This window comes from Peromyscus californicus, unplaced genomic scaffold (assembly GCF_007827085.1).
Source record: "Peromyscus californicus insignis strain IS unplaced genomic scaffold, ASM782708v3 Scaffold_10__1_contigs__length_136768540, whole genome shotgun sequence".
Lineage (NCBI taxonomy): Eukaryota > Metazoa > Chordata > Mammalia > Rodentia > Cricetidae > Peromyscus > Peromyscus californicus.
Genome location: NW_026294391.1, coordinates 66,813,003 through 66,829,904, shown reverse-complemented (window position 1 = coordinate 66,829,904; position 16,902 = coordinate 66,813,003). Strand labels below are relative to the sequence as shown.

Genomic DNA, 16,902 nt, shown 5'->3' with positions numbered 1-16,902 from the left:
AAACATGAGGGTAAGAAAAAGAAAGATATTATGGGTGTTAGTGAAGATAAATGTACTGGACTTGATAAATAAATGCATAGGAATATGAATGGAGAACAGCACAACAAAAGTATGTCTTACCTGTTCAGAGAAATGTTTCAGTAATGTGATATGTTTAATGAGATGATTTTTCAGACTGGAAAATTCTGACATGCAATCAAATGGTGGCCTGCCAGGGAAGGGCAACAAAGAGATTCCATCAATCTGAGTGTCTTTTAATACAGTATCTTTATTCCTCAAGAAATTGAAACTTGTAATTTAAAATACAGAGCATTTTAGATAAAAAGTGCAAATAGCTAAATTCTAGAACATTACAGTATTATATCAAGCATGTAACAAATTTAAGTAGACACTAATAAATGTGATACTTCTATGGCCTAAAAAGGAGGGAAAATGGTAAGAACACAATTTGTTATAATTAACTCCCACATTCAAATTGTTGTAAAAAGAAAGTTAAATTTTGAGAAGGTTTATCTTCTAATATTTCCTTTCTCTTGACTTACTATACAAATGATTGATTATATAAAATAATGAGAGGAGGAAAGGGTCAAATAAAAACTATATTATCCACAAGTAGATAATCTGAAAATTAAAAAAAGGCTTTATTTGGCATTCATTTTTTATGTAAATGAAAAAAGTATTTGAGATAAATAAAGATATCCTAGCTAAATGAAAAGTTTGGGTCTTTCTACTTATATCCAACATAGCTTTTAACCTTCTCCTATTGGGAGGCCTGTATGAGATAAAAAAAGAAAAACAGAGTTTTGTGGGGAAATTATTCTCTACTTCATCTGAATAATACGTATAAGGTGAGATGTAACTCAGTGGTAGAGTGTTTCCTTTGCACATGTAAGACCTTGTATTCAAAATGTCTGCAATAAATATCTTTTAAAAATGGACAATAATTTTTAGGTTGTCCCTGTAAAACAAATCAGAAAGCACTATAGTGCTGAATTTGTATATATTCCCACCATGGAACTTAAAATTTACTTTTGAGGTTTTTATCCATAGACAGTTTGATATACAAATATTATAGTTGAAAATATTTAGTCAGTCTTGACTTTAGCAAAATACGTAGTTCAACATGAATCCCTCTTATTCAGTCATCATTAGTCATTAAGACTGAGTCTAAGAATCAGAAATACTATAAAACCTTTGATATTTTCAGTTAGAATAAAGACAAAACTAAGATGATTTACTACATTTGAAAAATGTATGTTAGACGAGGTCATTTTCTATAGATCATTTTTCTGTGAAATAGAAGTGGAACCAGACAAGACCCTTCTAACGTTACCTGATTCCACTGATGAGAGTAAATAAGCCCTTAACATGGGAAATTCAGTGAAAAAAAGCAAGTGTAACTTTTAATACCAATATTATGATGCAAACTTTGCAATCTGACTACTTTAACGAAATGAGCAAATCAAATGAAATAAATTATCAAATGTTAATTTAACAGATTATAAACATTTGAGGGGTCTTTTTATTTCACTCCATTTTATGGCTATCTTTACTTTATGGTCCATATAATTCTCTCTCTAAATTCAGCCTATTGCAGAATATTTACTTTTGAGTACGCCTCCTGTGTTTGCTTTCCTTCAGTTGTTTTGTAGATAGTTGCTTATAATAAGGTCAAACGTAAAGAGAGTAACGGAACTGCTGAGATTGTCAAATTTTCTATGATATTTTTAAAATATCCTTGAACCACTGGTAAAATATTGTCTTCATTACTTATGTATGGGAATAAATTTGTTTTTCAATCAAATATTAGTTGCAAAAGAGAAATTATTCAGCAAGGGGACATGTAATATAAAGGTGTAGTTTTTTGTTAATCAAAACACAAAATCTTTTTTCTATCTCTCTCCCTTCTTTTTTTACCTGAAAAATATAATACTTAGTGGAAGCAAATGGCATAGGAATTTGCCAGATGACTCATTTGTACATAGAACAGATAATTGATTATAGTTGTTGGTCAAAACATAAAGCATAGAAATCTACACACTAATATTGTTAACTAAATGTTACTAACAAAACAAAATTATGAATCATTAGTTTTATTTCACTAATCTTTTCTTATTAACACAGGCTTTTAGAAACAGGACTAACTCGTTAACTAAAAGTTCATAATTTAATTAATACACAAAGAATTTTTTTGCTGTAAAAATGCCAGATATGATCACATATTAGTTTGGTGTAACTTAATCTATAAAGAGAACTCAAGGGAAATCCTCATTTATTTATTCATTTATTTTGGTTTTTTGAGACAGGGTTTCTCTGTGTTGTTTTGATGCCTGTCCTGGATCTCACTCTGTAGACCAGGCTGACCTCGAACTCACAGAGAATACACTTGTCTCTGCCTCCCGAGTGCTGGGATTAAAGGCATGTGCCACCACCACCCGGCAGAATTCTCGTTTAACCTGACCTCAGTCTGTGGGGAAGGCTTTGCCCTGGAGGAGATGGGAATGGGGGGGGGGGGTCGGGGGGAAGGTGAGGGGGACGGGAGGGGGGAGAACAAGGGAATCCGCGGCTGATATGTAGAACTGAATTGTATTGCAAAATAAATTTTAAAAAAAATATGATTTTTATTGAATGAATTGTAAAAGTCAGATGGTAAAAAATTTCTTGATTTAAAGGGAACCATGTAACTATCTTGTACATCCTAGGGAGATAATCATGGCATCAATAACATGTCTGTAAACATATTTGAAAAAAGCATGGAAATACAATTCATTTCACACTTCAGATTCCTGAGAAGAAATGAAGGGGAAAATACAACTGTGCCATGGGTTTAAATATCAGATATTAGGAATTACCTTTCCAGAATGTTTAATATCATGTTGACAGTGTTAACCAGTTCAAGGGTAGCTGTAAGAACGTTATGAGGTGGCTGTTCATTAGTGCCATGTAGACTACGTGCCAGTCTTCTTTCCGATATTGTGGCAAGAACACGATCAATAGCATGCTCAAGTTGTTCATTTTCTTTTCCAAATCTGGTAGGCATCTTTTTGATATTCTGAAATTAAAGTGGGAGTTTGGGTGCAAGAAATGAAGAAGTATTTTCTACAACATTATAAAAATGGAATAGGTCCAATATCAACATCATTTAGCCAAAATAATATATGAAAGATGCAAAATTATCATCAAGCACTTTTCATTCTTTAGACATTTTTCTATTAATAGTCCTATCACCCATGGCAGTCATCAAAAAAAGAGAATGAATGCAATAATGTTTTAGAATATGACAAAAATTAAACTACAATTAATACTTACTATTTCTTATACTGGTTTAGTATATATAATTCATAACCTGATAATGCATAATCTGCTGAGGGGATAGGCTATACAACACTATTTTATACTTAGATAGATTTGGTACATATTTAAGATATAGGAAAGGGGATACTTAATTTCCATTTATTTTTAAAGCACTAGTAATTCTGTGTAGAATATTATAAGTATTGAAATTTAAATATCCACAGACTAATTTAAATATCCAATATCTTAATTGGGTTTGGGTACTTAAATGTATCAAATAAAAGTGATTTGTATTAACATGTATACACACACTGTAATTCATCATATTTTTATCCAGAGCCTCATCAAACAGCTATCAAAAATAAGCAGAGAGTTAAAGTAATGGCTCCACATGGCCTCCACTTTAGGAAACATAACTCTAATTTCCATACATAATGTCCAAGGAATAATAAGTATTTTATTAAGTGCTGAGATGATCTGTTTAAAAAGAATTTCCCTTTCAGTCTTTGAAAGTCTGGGGATGAGGGATCTTTTATTATTTAAGAAAGAAGTTTATGAGGCATTTGGTCCTTGGTCCAACATCAATTATATGCAGTTCATAATTGCATGATTGCTATGAAGCCAAATAATCATGTACAAATATCTTCAATTATTGAACTGACTAAACATTTCATCTATTATGTGACACATTCAAATTTTCACTTTCAGCAGTCCAATTTAATATCATACTGTCACTTTTAAAATTCATCTTATACATTTCAAAATATTTAAGCACTATTTCATACAAATAAGTTTAATCTATATAAGCACATTGAAAAAATATGATATGATTGGAGCATATTTTTCTATCTTTCAAAGGTGTTTGCAATATGAAAAAGAATGTACTAGAAACTTAGGAAACTACTCTTCTCCTCTACAGATGTCATAATGAAATTTTCCATCAATATGAATTTTCTAGATGTCAAGCATTAGCATGTATTTCCTTCCACCTGTACTTCCTTAATTAATTTCTGCTACTATAAAATTGATCAAAAGCCTATGCCTGGCCAGGCAGTGGTGGCGCACACCTTTGATCCCAGCACTCGAGGGGTAGAGGCAGGGGGATCTTTCTGAGTTTGAGGTCAGTCTGTCTACAAAGTGAGTTCCAGGACAGCCAGGGCTGTTACACAGAGAAACCCTGTCTTGAAAAACAAAAACAAAAAACAAATGCCTATGCCTGAGGATGCCATAGGTCATAGGCAGAAATCTGATTTATCTAATCTACACATAATTAAACTACTTTCTAAATATTTATGTTTATGTCTATAGACTAGTGCTGCTCTCAGCCTTACTCAGAGAAGCCTCTTTTTGCAGTGGGTGGTTGGTTATTAATGTAGAGAGCCAGAATTGGTCAAAGCACTGAAAAAGTGAGAATAAATGACTGTTCAGATGCAGACAAGACACTATTCTCCTTTTACATGACACTATCTTATTTCCTCCTTTCATATTTATTGTTTGTCTTCTGTTTACTTTTATCTTGTCTTTTTTGCCATTGATCTAATACTAACTACTAATCCTATACTTGTTTCCTTTTAATTCATACCCTTAATAACTATTATTTTAGGAGAGCGTTTCTAAAACAGGGTTTCTCTGTGTAGTCCTAGTTGTTCTGGAACTCACTTTGTAGACCAGGCTGTCATGGAACTCACAGAGATCATCCTGCCTCTGCCAGGATTAAAGGTGTGCATCACCACCACCTGGAATAACTATTATCTTAATACACCTGATATCATCTGTGTTCTTCCATCCTCCTAAAGTCATTCAAGTTCAAATGGCATTGTTTAAAATCATAACAACCTAGAAGCCACTCAACCAAAGAATGGATAAAGAAAATATGATACATATTCACAATGGAGTATTACTCAGCTGTATAAAACAATGACATCCTGAAATTTGTAGGCAAATGGACGGAACTAAAAAATATCATCCTGGGTGAGGTAACCCAGACTCAGAAGAACAAACATAGTATGTACCACTCAAAAGTGGATACTAGAAGTAAAGCAAAGGATAACCAGACTACAACCCAGAGCTCTAGAGAAGCTAGGAAACAAGGAGGACCCTATGAAGGACACAGACATCACCTTGGGAAGGGAAACTGAGGAGATCTCCATGAGTAAATGGGAGATGGGGGAGAAATAAAGTGGAGGTGATGGGGTTTGAGAACATGAAGGAATGGGATGGTCATGCTGGGCGAGGGATGGAGTGGGAGGGGAGGGCAATGAAAGAGATATCTTGATAGAGGGAGACATTGTGGGGTAAGTGAGAAACCTGATGCTAGGGAAATTCCCAGAAATTCACAAGAAGGACTCCAGATTAGACTACTAGCAATAGTGCAGCTGGTGCCTGAACTGTCCTACCCTGGTAATCAGATTGGTGAATATCCTAAATGTCATCATAGAGTTTTCATCCAGTAACTGATGGAAGCAGATGCAGAGATCCACAGTCAAGCACCAGGCAGAGCTCAGGGATTCCAGTCATAGGAACTCACAAACTTTAGACCAACAGCTGTGGAGCCTCTATGGGACTGGACTAGGCCTTCTGCATACAGGAGACAACTGTGTAGCTTGGTCTGTTTGAGGGGCCCATTGGCCGTTGGATAAGGATTTATCCCTGGTGCATGAGCTGGCTCCTTGCTCATCCTTGATGCAGCCCCCGCTTGAGGGGCTTGGTCTTGCCTCAACTGAACGTACCAGGCTTTGCTGACTCCCCATGACTCTTTTGGAGATGGGAGTGTGTTGGGGGGGAGAGGTTGGGGAAGGAGCAGAAGGAGGGATGAGAGGGGGATCTTTGGTTGGTATTAAAAATAAAAATTTTGAAATAAATAAAAGATCAGAAAAATGATTTAGTTATACTAAAGCAATCAAACAACAGGAATTGATACATAGTTGTCAATAATAGCTCTTCATGGTAATGTTTTCAATTTTCCAATTTAAAAAGTCAAAATACGAGATAGGGTAGATGGATTAAAGGAAGCGATGAAATATGATCAAAATCAATTTTGAATTAATGAAAATATTATTTAAAAAGAAAACAACTGACAGCACATGCTGAGAATTCGGAGAAAGGGGAATCCTCATTCACTGTTGGTAGGATTGCAAACTGGTACAGCCACTATGATATTGGTGTGGAGAACCTTTAAAAGGGCTAAAAGTAGATGTATCACATAATCCAGCTAATACCCTACGCAAATACCCAAAGGACTTGTTATACTATGTAGATACTTGCCTAGTCATGTTCATTGCCACTCTTTTCTTAATAGCTCTGAAATGGAAACAACTTAAATGTTTTTCAGCTGATGAATAGATAATCAAAATGTGGTACACATACATAAAAGAACACTATCTAGTTGTACAGAAAAATGAAATCAGGAAATTTTCAAGTGAATATATAGAACTAAGAAAATACTGTACTGAGTTAACCCAGATCTAGAAAACAAAACTCCACATTCTATTTTATTTATAGAGCCTCGCTCTCAATCTTTAGATTTGAGTATATAACCTAGAGCAACAACAGAAGCCAGAAAGTAGAAAGGAACAATGGTGCAGTAGGAAAGAAGAAGCTCCATAGATTGGCATAGTAGGACACGGTGCTATGAAAGGGGAAATGAGAAAAACTGGGCAGGGACTTTAACCTGTGGGGAAACTTGTACATTGGGAAAAAAAAAGATAAGTAACAGTAAGGATGTTTTAGAGATTGGGAAAAAGAGACAAGTAACAGTAAGGATGTTTTAAAGAGTCATAGGGAGATATTATTTTATATTTACTTAAAATATGTAATATATGTGTGTGCATATATACATGTGGTGATATTTTATTTGTGCTCTAACAAATGAAGCTTGCCTGGGGATAAAAGGAAAAAGTCAGCCACTATATTAAACATAGAAGTCAGGCATTGGTAGCACACACCTTTAATCCTAGTATTAGGAAGGCAGAGATTCATCAGGATCTCTGTGAGTTCAAGGCCACACTGGGAAAAGAGCCAGGTGTGAAAGCACACGTATTTAATCCCAGCACTAGTAAACATAGAGGTCTGGAGGTCTGTACAGACAGGCAGGAAGTGATAGAGCTGAGCAGAAAGAGGAAGTGATATAGCTGGGCAGAGAGAGGAAGTAAGATGGCAGGGCACAAAAAGGTATATAAGGCGTGAGAATACAGGAAGTAGTTCTCTTGGGCTAAGGATTTCCTAGTGGTAAGAACTTGTGGCTGGATGGTTCTGTTCCTCTGATCTTTCATCTTTCACCCCAATATCTGGCTCCAAGGTTTTTTTTTTATTAATAAGGCCGTTTAGCAATTCATGTTAATCTACATATATCTGAAATTATTTCTTTGATTTTTTGAAAAAATAATACAATTACATCATTTTAAATGAAACTATGCCACATGGGGTGATAATACACCCCTAAGAGCCAGTAAACTCAAGGCATCTGCAGAAGTCCACAACAGGTGAAAATGAAGAAAGTAAGTGATCATGGAGTGCTGATAGAATTAAGGGTAGAGATCAGCTTTTCTTAAAATATAAAGATTACACTGTATTGCATAGGTGAGCCCAGTACAATTAGCACAAGCCTTTAAAGGCAGCATTGGAAAGCAGAAAATAGTTCACAAATCTGTCACATCAAAAAAAGAGGAAGTTAAAAATTAAGAGAAACTTAAGCTATTTCTGCCTTTTTAAGATGAAGGAAGGAAGCTATGAGGCAAATAATGGGGCACCCTTTAGTATCCGAGAATGGTTTCCACTGACAACCAACAAGGAAAAGTACTCATCTCTGTAATTCCAAGGAACTTGATTAAACAAGTTCCAACAGTCTGAATAAACACGGCAATAATTCTCTCATAGAACTTTGATATTAGCCTACTAAGAGTAATACTGGACATATTCATTACAGAGGTCTAAGTAATAAATTAATATTGTTGCAAGTCATCTGGCTTCTGGTCATTTATTAAATAGCAACAGATAATACACTTGGAGATACTTGTTTCAGGGTTACTACTAAGATTCTTTGCCATCATCTCAATATGTCCATCTCCTCTATACTAAACTCTATATTTCTTCTTCATTTCTTAGCTACCTTGATATTTCTAACTTCCATATATTTGCAGGTTAATTCATTTTATAAGAATAAATTAAAATTTTCCCAGGGAAACAATGCTACAAATAACCAATACTAAACACACCATCCAACACACAGATCTTTGCCTCCAGGCAGAGATATTGGCAGAATAATTTCAACAATTGCTTCTTTTCTATACTGATTTCTTCTGTATAACTAATGTTGTCTAACACCTTAATATACTTAGTGACACCCAGCACAGATTACAGATTCTTATTTAATCAATGAAACTAATAACTTCCTAGCAAACTACTGAATTTGACTTTTATTGGCTTGCTAGAGGCAAACTGTTAAAGTATGATGATTTCGACAAACAATTTCTTACATTATTAAAAATAAAACTCAAGATCTGGGGAGATGCGTCAGTCAACAAGGGTTTGAATTCTAGGCTCAAAATATTTATTAAAAATAAAAGCTGGGTGTGTGGCATGCTTTTAAAATCTCAGAGCTGGGGAGGCAGAGACAGGTGGACCTCTGGGGCACACAGACCAGCTACTTTAGCTTGCTTGATAAATTGCAGGCCTGTAAGAGAACTTGTCCCAAACAAAAGGGAGGTTCCACTTGAGGAATGACATGACGTTGTTCTCTGGAATCCTTATGCATGCACACATATGTGCCAAGCATCTGCATATATATGAACCTACATACATACAAACACACATACACACACAAGAACAAACACAAAAAATGTAATTCAAAAGATCATACAAAAATAAAGGTAATATAACATCATCAAAACTTACCATTTCTTTATTGTTTTAACACACTTAGCTGTTTGTAGTTTTTAAAGTATTTTCATCTACTGTACTAGTATGATGGTATATTCTTTTATTTCCCTTTCTATCAGTAGGTAGCTTAAATTCATCCATAGAAGTATTTATATAGAATTAATAAGCTTGACAAATTAAATCTGTATTGTTGTTTAGATTTATGAAAATGATCAATATTAATGATAAATTTAACTTCAAAATGTGACATTTTGGTCTATTATGAACAGCATTAGAAGATGAAGCATTATTCTGAAAAAAAATAATTTGATTAAAAATGTGATTCAAATTATTAGTGATTGAATTTTCATCACACATATTTATTACTTCATATTTTGCTCATTAATTGGAACAAAAGCTCACTAAAATTTATGATGAAGTTACAGTGATTAATTGTAAGCACAGTTGACTAAATTAGGTCAAAATCATTCCCATAATATCAGTTGGGTATATGTATTTACGGTAAATACTACTGTATATTTCATTATTATTTGTAAATTTTATAGTATACTCCCTTAATGCTAGTAGTACATATATTTGTCTACATACCACACACACACTATGCATGCTTTTTCCAGGTGTGCAATTCTTAAACCACAAAAACTGCAACACTACTTTATACATTCACTCTTTTTCTTTTTGTTTTTCCAGACAGGGTTTCTCTCTGTAGCTTTGGAGCCTATCCTGGAATTCACTCTGTAGACCAGGCTGGCCACGAACTCACAAAGATCTGCCTACCTCTGCCTCCTGAGTGCTGGGATTAAAGGCATGTGCCACCATGCCCGTCATTCATTTATTTTCTTATAAATGTACGGGTGTGTATGTGGAGGTCAGAGGCAGAGGTTTCTCTCTCTCTCTCTCTCTCTCTCTCTCTCTCTCTCTCTCTCTCTCTCTTCCTCCCTCCCTCCCTCCCTCCCTCTCTTTCTCTCTCTCTCTCCTTTAGACAGGCACTCTTACTCAACTTGAATCTCAAAATTTTCACAACACTAGCTAGCTGGTAAGTGAGATTCTGAGCCATCTTCCCAGTCCTTCACTCATGTTTTATAATTCATCAATACAACAAAAATAAATGCAATATTCCTGTCACCTAAAAAAATACTTAACCTTTAACTTGTCACAAAATTTTTTAATTTGTTTTCCATAAGGTGGGGCAATAACTAAAACATGAAAGAAAAACAATCTACAAAATGATTTATACATAAGACCCAACAATTTTTTTTTTCCTTTTGTCTTAGGAGTTGAAGAGTTAGAACACTATATTAAAAGTTAAAAGTAAACTTCCTCACAACTTCTACTCTTGGAGATACAAAGCATTACAGATATCTGTGGTTATATTTTGTTTGTGATCTAACAAATAAAGCTTGCTTGAATATCAGAGTACAGAGCTAAGCCACTAGTTACCCATAGCGGCCAGGCATTTGTGGCACACACCTTTAATCCCAGCACTTGGGAGGGGAAAGCAGGAAGATCAGTAGCTCAAGGCTATCCTTGGCTACACAAGATTGATCCAGTCTAAAAGAGAAACAGAATAGGCAGTGGTAGCACACACCTTTGATTCCAGCACTTGGAATCTCATGCCTTTAATCTCAGCACTGGGGAGGTAGAGACAGGAAGTGACATGGCTAGGCAGAGAAAAAAAATATAAGGCAGGAGGAGACAGGAACACAGAGCTCTTTCAGACTGAGGATTTCATAGAGGTAAGAACTAGTGGCTGGCTGCTCTGCTTCTTTGAGCTTTCATTCTGATATCTGACTCCTGGTTTTTATTATTAAGATCAATTAGGATTCATGCTACAGATATCCACAAAAATTCTCCAACTAATCATCTGTTACATCCATACAGTTAAGTGTATAAGGTTTCACTATGTACCAAACATATATGTTTTTTAACTTCTGGTCCTTTGCTCGGGTTTTATTTCTTTTAACTTGGATGATCCTACCTCACAAACTCATTTTTGAAGGGTCTTATTCTCATATTATTCCACAAACTAGATTGGACTTAATAACATCTTCTCCAATAATGATTTGTAATTAAATTACCTGGTTTTGACCTGATTTGCTCTCTTGAAAATATATATAGATGATATATAGATGTGTGTGTGTGTGTGTTGTATATATATATACTGATGAGAAAACATCAGGTCATATAGAATCTCCAAACAAGTTTTAAGCCTGAAATTATATGAATGTATGCAGCAAAAATATATCAATACATGAATAGATTTATGTATTAGTGTTTTACAGTAACAAAGATAAAACAAATACAAATTGTTAATATTTTGCTTTTACTGTTGCCATTGGGAGTTTTACTATATGGCCTGCTTCCTATTCTCTTCATTCATACCATCCGATGTTCTTAGCAAGCAACAGATAGAGGACTCAGTTGCGTGAAGTGAAGTAAAAAGGATAAGAATGCAGAAAAATAAATGGAGAGCTAGTATTAAGGAGGGGTCTTCAATGATAAATTTAGCAGTCTAAGATTCATCTGCTAGAATTCTGAGAAAGAAACTGTTACGAGGAGGTTAAAGCCAAGAAAAGATTATGCTAGATCAGTAGTTCTCAACTTGTGTGTCATGACCCCTCTGGGGTTGATTGATCCTTTCACAAGGGTGGCATATCTATTACCCTGCATATCAGATATTTTAATTACAATTCATAACAGTAACAAAATAACAGTTATGAGGTAGCAACGAATATAATTTTATGGTTGGGGTCACCACAACATGAGGAATTGTATTAAGGGGTTGCAGTATTAGGAAGAGTTAGAACCATTGCTCTAGAGTAGTTAGGTAAGATAAATACCTTTACGTAACACTAGCAACAATGACAGCAACAATAAGAAGGATAAGGAAGAAGAGGAAAGGGAGGTAAAAAATTGTGAAAGGAAGAAAAAGAAGGTGGACAGAGAGAAATAGCAAATACAGCAAACATTTATTTAGTACCATGAAGAAACAATTCTAACATTAATGATCGCATATCAGGTATTACTTATAAGACAGATTTTTTTTAGCACTGTCATTTTCATGTGCAGATAAAGCTACATAAGATCTGAGACACACTTATGCAAAAAGTCACACAACCAGAAATTGTCATCTAGAATTTAAACACAGGCAGTCTGACTCCAGAACATATATTCTAAAACGCTATGCTAAATAATTTAGAGTCATGATTTATTTGATGTTTCCATATACTAAACTAATTTCATGTGCCCAGTAGTATCCCTAAATTAAAATTAAATAATGGACAAAATAGTAAGATAATTCCAAATAAAATGAGCATAAAATACATTTTTGCAAAATTTCACTTAATGACCCTAATATGGCATTTATTTACATTTTTCCATTAGAAGCTGCTGTAGACATTTAAAAGTAAGCAATAATAGTAGGTTAAAAGTGACAAAGATCAGAAACGATGTGAATCTCCAAGAATATCTGACTTTGGGAAAAAGTGGCTAAGTAGAGAAACTCTTCATAAGATAGGCTGCATTAAAGAAACTGACCTTATTCACTCTGAATTGTGAAACATCACATTTTCTAATTAAACACTAACATATCTAAATTAATCACAACATGAATGACACTGAAATGTTTTTTTAAAATCCTTAAAATGTGAATTCCTACATACAAATATTCTATACTAAGTTGATTGTTTCTAAGTCTATGTAAAAATAATCTCTGAGACTCCTTATATAGTTGCTCTGTTTATTCATATTTAACTATTCTGTACTGTTAAGAACAGTGAGAGAAAATGGATTAACAATAACCTTTTGATGAAATACATCCATGTTTAACAGTCCCTCTGTATTTTTACTTGCTATATATGTATGTACATATATATATGTATACTAAATATATAAGTACATATATATTTAATACAAGGTCACATTAATGATAAAAATTTACCGAGTAAACATTTATAGTGCACCCAAAAATAAAAAGTAAAACCAAAATTTCCACGGTTTAAAGTTTTTATATACTGTATCAAAAGGCAAAATAATATGTTTTATCCAGGAATAATTTAAATCTTGCATGCTATAATGCCATTACATATTCTCTTCTCTCAATCTCTCTCTCTCTCTCTCTCTCTCTCTCTCTCTCTCTCTCTCTCTCTCTCTCTCTCCACACACACACACACACACACACACACACACACACACACACACACACACACTTCAAAGAGAGAGAGAGAATGCTTAATCATTATAGGAAAGAAGAGAGACAGCAATATACCAAACTGCCATGACATCCAAAATCCCAGAACCAAAACAGATGAGGTGCTAGAACTTTTACAGAAACAGTATTAACTAGTATTCATGCAACATGAACCAATTAGCCAGCCAGATGTTTCCCATCTGGTTATCTGACATACTGAAAAGGTCCCATTTGACTCACATTTTTTCCACATTAAAAAACAGCTGTTAACAGTAAAGACCCTGAAACATCTTATTAACTATATTTTTACCATGTAGTTGCAAAGCAGATTGTATCTATATCATTATAATTAAATCCTTAATATTGTAAAAAATGTTTTCTTTACTTCACATCAATAGATTTGCTTTTATTGTTACCATTGCTTTCTTACCTGGTCTTCTCTTGACATAGCTTGCTCTTCAACTTTACCCTAAAGGTGTGAGGAGGGGGAAACAAGACAACTTATCAGGAAAACACACCCAAAAAACGAATAGAATTTTAAAAAGAGGTTACAATGAAGAGAAGATGAAATATAGCAGTCCGAGCATCTAAGTAATATTTCTATAATACATATATATTAATAGTATCAGTCTATGCAATCATCTACAACTCTGAAACTAAATTCATATTCAATCAATATTTTAAAACATTAAAATGTTTACATTCTGAGAAAAATGTAAAATATCCTTAACTGACAGAATTTCCAGCCCCAGCTTTTGACATCTCTTCTGTTTAAGATTACCTTACCGCTCCTGCTTCTGAAATGCTATGTATGTGTGTTTAGTTTCCACCCCCATACCCAGATAAAATTCACCTGAGTCTTGAGACGTGAACCCTTGGTAATCTTATCTCTCAGAAAAGAAAACCATTATGATTGTGTTCCTGATACAAATATAAGAAAAACTATTTAGAAGTAACAGAAAGCTTTGGGAGACTGATCATGTCATCTTATAGTTAGCAAGCAGTAGTGAAAGAAGGGAATGGTAGGCATAGTCAGGCACATGTCTTGCTATTAATAGAATGACATTTCTAGCAGCTGTCCAAATAGTTCAAGTCCCCCATCACAACTGTAACTTACCTCAGAGTCTATAAAATTAACCAGCCATCAATTCTGGAATTTAAATAGCTATGAATATTTGAAAAAGTTTCTACTTTATATGCGATATGAGTGATAAATTACCTAGTAAGATAATAATATATTTTCTTTGGTCTCAATACAGTCTTATACTTGGAACCAGATATTTATTCAAATACTTGATTAGGCATTAGTTTTTACTATCACATATCTTTGGTCTTTACATTAGACTTTTATTTCTATTTATAGCTTTAGAAATATTAGATGTAGAAGAAAGGCCAAAATAAAGGTTAATTTAGATTGCAAGGTTGTATAATGATTTCAGAATTTTTCTTGCAGAATGTTAAAGAATAGAAGGATAAGAAAATTAAAATTAATCATGAGGGTAAAATGGCACTTAAGACATAATAATTACATATGGCAATAAATATGATCAAGGTTTGTAATGGGCATATGTAAAAATGTTATACTGAAATTCATCATTTTGCATAACTATTATATACTAATTTTAACAGGGAAAGAACGAACAGAATGAAACTAAGTTGCTTTAGAAGAGAAGGTTTAAGTATTGAAAAGCAAAGATTTTAAATCTATTTCAATATAATAACATAAAGAATGAAAAGAGGATTAAAAAGCAAAATGGGTAATGTTTTATAACATGAAATTAGTCATGACCATGGTATCAAAGAAGGCATAATAATACTATGCATGCTTTACATTCATAAGTGATTTTAACAAATTCATTTTCACATGTAGATTCTTGTTCCCACTACACTTAGAGAAGTGTTTTGTTCATTATAGGTTTGTTTCTCAAAAATTTCCATTCATTAACATATTGCTATGAGATACTCAGTAAGTAAATAACATTGCGATTATTTTTTCTATTAAATCTCTTTGAAGCTGTTGAAATCTAACTCCATTGTACTGGGAAAGCAAAAAGATCAAATGACATTTCAATGAAAACTAAGCATATGCTAGGAAAGGTTTACAAGCTCATATGGAAAATACCTTTAACTATGTTCTTAGATAACTTTCAAAGCTAAGTTCAATGGTGGTAAATTAACTTGAATGAAGTTGAATCTTGAGACCATGTTAGTACTAATCTTCCTTCCACTTGCTGAGCAGTAAACCATCTGCTTTGTCATCATCTAAATCACATTCCATTCTTCTAACATAGTTAAAATTTATAACCATTTGTCGTTGCAACTTGGGACTTAGGCGATGGAATATGTTCTAAAGAACACTGCAGTAATCTCCACATTTCATAGTGTTGAGTGGGTAAAGAATAGACTCAATATCTTAAAATACTGCTTCTCTGATTTAACTGGAAACTTTTAGTGTGCTTTATTAAATAGATCTACCATGAAAGTAAAGGAAGAAAGTTTTTCATCCTTTTATGTAATAACTCCAGATGAGAAATACAACAAAATAAATTTTAAAATGTCTAATTGTTTTACTGAAAACTTCCAAATTTAAGAAACAGCATAAAAATTGGCTAATAGTGGCACAATGAAAGCAATAAATTATTTTATTTTTGTATTTTCAAGAAATTCTCAACAACATGAAAACCTACACAAAAATAATAGCCCATACCTTATGACATTTTCTGTACTGCAAAACGGAATAGAACTATTAGTAAGTGATGTATTCTGCCTGATATCTGAGCATTAACTACATTTGGTAAGGAATTCAAAAATAAATGCAGAAACACATTAATTGCTGTGGGATGTCTTTCTGTATGGTATGAATATGCATTTCTCTGATTGGTTGATAAAGTTTTACTGGGCTATGACAAAGCAGCTTACAACAGGCAGGCAATCTAAGCAGATACACTGAGAGAAGGATAGGCAGGAGAGACACCAGCCTGCTGCCCAAGGAACAGCATGCCAGCAGACCAGTAAGCCACAGAACACGTGGCAAAACACAGATTAATGAAAATGGGTTAATTTAAGATTTAAGAGCTAGCTAGCAAGAAGCCAGAGCCATAGACCATACAGTTTGTAAGTAATATAAGCCTCCATGTGTTTACTTGTCCAAACGGCTGTAGGACGGGCAGGACACAGGAAAACTTCTGACTACATCTGGCTGCCCAATGTGTTGGCTTGAATTTCCACCTAAAACCTGACAAAACTTAAAACAAAAGACTCTAAAACAGAGCTAAAACCAGCTTCCTAGTTATGTCTTTCATGCAAGCCATGAGCTACACACAGTATGGTGGGTTTGTGGCATGTGGGCTTGACCTGCAGCATGGCGAATTCTTGCTGTGGTACACAGAGGTGATTCCAAGCTGTGCAGTATGCTGCTTAGTGGATTTAGCTTTTGCTAGTATAGACAAAAAAAAAGGTTTCTGGGCTACATGATGCTGGATGAAGGCATAGACCTACTGCCTCCTGGAGTCAGCAGAGAGCAAGGCTCCCAGAGATGGTGG

The 16,902-nt window shown here is 34.2% G+C and overlaps 1 protein-coding gene across 1 annotated transcript in view; it reads right to left on the bottom strand.

The window, feature by feature from the left end:
• LOC128116910 (uncharacterized) overlaps nt 1-16,902 on the bottom strand; it is a 280,495-nt gene that overhangs the window by 193,912 nt on the left and 69,681 nt on the right. Inside the window, exons 3-5 of the mRNA XM_052748571.1 lie at nt 13,791-13,829; nt 2,853-3,052; nt 121-208 (exon numbers count right to left, since the gene is read on the bottom strand). Of these exons, the coding sequence (XP_052604531.1) occupies nt 121-208; nt 2,853-3,052; nt 13,791-13,829 (327 nt within the window). The remainder of the gene's footprint in view (nt 1-120; nt 209-2,852; nt 3,053-13,790; nt 13,830-16,902) is intronic.